This window comes from Pteropus vampyrus, unplaced genomic scaffold (assembly GCF_000151845.1).
Source record: "Pteropus vampyrus isolate Shadow unplaced genomic scaffold, Pvam_2.0 Scaffold401, whole genome shotgun sequence".
In the NCBI taxonomy this organism is placed as follows: Eukaryota; Metazoa; Chordata; class Mammalia; order Chiroptera; family Pteropodidae; genus Pteropus; species Pteropus vampyrus.
Window position 1 is genome coordinate 394,777 of NW_011889182.1, and position 2,665 is coordinate 397,441.

General features: G+C 64.4%; 1 protein-coding gene across 1 annotated transcript in view; it reads left to right on the forward strand.

Annotated features, from left to right (window-relative positions):
- TBC1D22A (TBC1 domain family member 22A) overlaps positions 1–2,665 on the forward strand; it is a 236,104-nt gene that overhangs the window by 23,924 nt on the left and 209,515 nt on the right. The window contains exon 4 of the mRNA XM_011380727.2: positions 1,739–1,915. Coding sequence (XP_011379029.1) covers positions 1,739–1,915 — 177 coding nt within the window. The remainder of the gene's footprint in view (positions 1–1,738; positions 1,916–2,665) is intronic.

Consider the following 2,665-nt stretch of genomic DNA (forward strand, 5'->3'; position numbering starts at 1 on the left):
CCCCGCGCCCGCGGCCTCCCCGCGCCCGCGCGCTCCGTCCAGCTGTCCCGACTTCCTTCATAAACGTCTAAGCAGCCTGTCGCCTTCATACCTGAAGTCAGATGCACTGGGCTTGTTTTGGGGTGTCATTGGGTTAATGGCAAAGTGTAGCTTCAGCTGGGAAAGGCTCGGTGGGCACAGCCAGGTGACAGCTGTTCCCATAGCTGACCTCGATGGAGCTGTAGATGGGGTCTTGTGTGGAGGCTGACTGGTGACGGTTAGACCCCACCCTCGGGGACCCTGGAGGTGGGGTGTCACTGTTTTCCGCTCGCGGTGACAGGGACTAATGGCTACGACATTACCGTTCCCTCGGGGACGTTGCTGTCGCTTTCTGTCCAGCTTCCACCTTCCGCACCTCAGAGTGGAGGCCAGAGGTGCGCTGTGCTCAGGAGTGACGGGTCCTCGCGGGTCTGAAAGCCTTGGAGGTCAGACGAATGGAACCGAGCGTGTCTGGCCCTGTTCTTCCCACGGAACGCTTTCCCGTGGGGCCCGAGACACTGCGTGATGCAGTCTGGAGGGGGCGGGGCCCTGAGTCACGCCCCTGTCCTTCCCACACCATCGAGCTCTCCCCCGAGCAGGCCGGGGGCGAGGCCCCGGGGAGCAGGAGCCAGTGGTGGGGGTGGGGGACGCTTTCTCCCCTGCGCCCACTTTTGCAGGCTTCTGGAAGCTTCCCTGGGCCGGACTCTGCCCAGAGGCTGTGGCCGCTGCTCCTGGTGCCCGAGGGCTCCTGCGTGGGGCCTTCCCATCCCCACTTCGGGGTGACGAGCGGCCCTGGGAAGTGCTCTGTTCTCGCAGCCAGGTGTCAGCTCACTTGGCCGCGTCCGTCACCTGCGCCGTTTCCTGGAGTTCGTTTTTCACTCTGCTCTGAATTTCAGGCGATGCAGTTGCGCGATGGGTTCCGACCTGAGGGTTTAGAGCCTCTGCGTGCCTCTCGCTTGGGAGCCCCTTGTTGGTCCTGGTGGTTCTTTGTCCAGTGACCTGAGCACCTTTGGCTTTTCCCCTGGCTGTCCCTGGTCCCAGGCTGCTGATGTCATGCGTTCTCACCTTGCCCCGTGGGTCCCTGTGGGTCCCTGCGGGCACAGGCCCTGCAGCTGGTCGTGGGAGCAGTGGTGCCCCGGGTGGGGGCTAGGCGGGCTGGCGCCCCTCCCTGCCTGCAGTGGGGTTTGGCTCTCTCTTCCCTTCCTCGCAGGACTCGGGGGATCCAGGAGGCCCAGACAGGCAGTGGCATCCCCATTGTTGGGACACTGGCCTTGGCCTCCTGGCCTCTGCCTTCTCAGGCTGCACCCCCTTCACAGGTGCTTGGGGCTTTCCCCAGGCCCAAGCACTCCATGCACCCCCTCCCCGCCCCACACTAGCAAACCCTCGGGCCACGTCATGTGGGTGGGCCTGGTCAGGAGGGCCCGGCTGCTCCTAGTCCCTGGCGGCTGGAGCTTCCTGGGTGTCCCTGTCCTGTTTCCATGTGGGCCGTGTCTGTCTCACGGTGCCAGCGAGGCGGGGGAATGTCATCGACACTGGCTCGTTTCGTTTTATTGCCCAAGAAACCAGGGTCCTTGCTGCTCCGTGCTGGCAGGGAGGGACGTGTGACAGGGCAGCGTTCACACGGAAAGTGGCACAGCAGGTGCGAGGCCGCCTGGGGCAGCGCACGGCGGTCGGAGGTCCAGGAGCCCGCCCTCACCCTCAGTCCTCTCTTCCTCTGCAGAAAGTGCCAGCGACCCTGTCCCCCTGCAGAGGTCCCGGTCCCTCCCACACCCGGCGACTGGCGCACTGGATGGGACGTCCGACCCCAGCACCCTCAGCAGCTCGGCGTTAAGTGAAAGAGAGGCTTCCCGGCTCCACAAGTTCAGGCAGCTCATCGCCGGCCCCAACACGGACCTCGGTGAGTCCCGGGGCTGGAGGGCTGTGCGGCTGCGTCTCGTTTCTGACACAGTCCCTGTTCTTGTCGTTTAATGCCCTTGCTTCTCTGCGATTTCCCTTGTGTAGACGTGTCGCGTTAACGTGCGTCCAGTGCGATTTGATCGGTGTGTGCGGTTCTTTTTCTTGTAAGGCTCCAGTCACACTCTGGGTGTCTTAGAGCCGCCCTTGGTTTGCCCTGCAAGGCCGGGCGGGTGGCCCCCCTTCCTCCTCATCATGTCCATGGGCGCAGAGCTGGCGAGCGATCCCTGGGCACTGCTGCCTTCGCACCTGCTGGCGGGGGCCTCCCCCTGGGCGGACAGGGCTGCAGGCTGTGAGCACTGTGGGGAAGCACTGCGGGGGAGCCGGCCTGCGTAGGCCGTCGGGCCAGCGGGGGACAGGACAGTACCAGTGTGGTTCTCATGGGTTGTGATACCGTGTGGACGCCCTGCCACCAGGCTGGGAGCACGTGCTCACTCCGTTTCCTACTGGAGTCCCCCTCGGATCCACCTTCTTTTGCTGGCGTGTCTGCTCTTTGTCGAGTGCCACTCTGCGCTGGGCATTTGTGGATGCTGGAGCTTTCAGGGGATCAGTTGTGGCCTTGGTCATGAGATCACTCTTCGTTTGGGGGCAGGTGCCACAGTGGAGCTCTGAGGGCTGGGGCCCCGAGGCGGGCAGTGCCCCTCTCGGCCAGCAGGTGGCGTGTGAGGCCCACGGATGGGTGGCACAGAGTGGC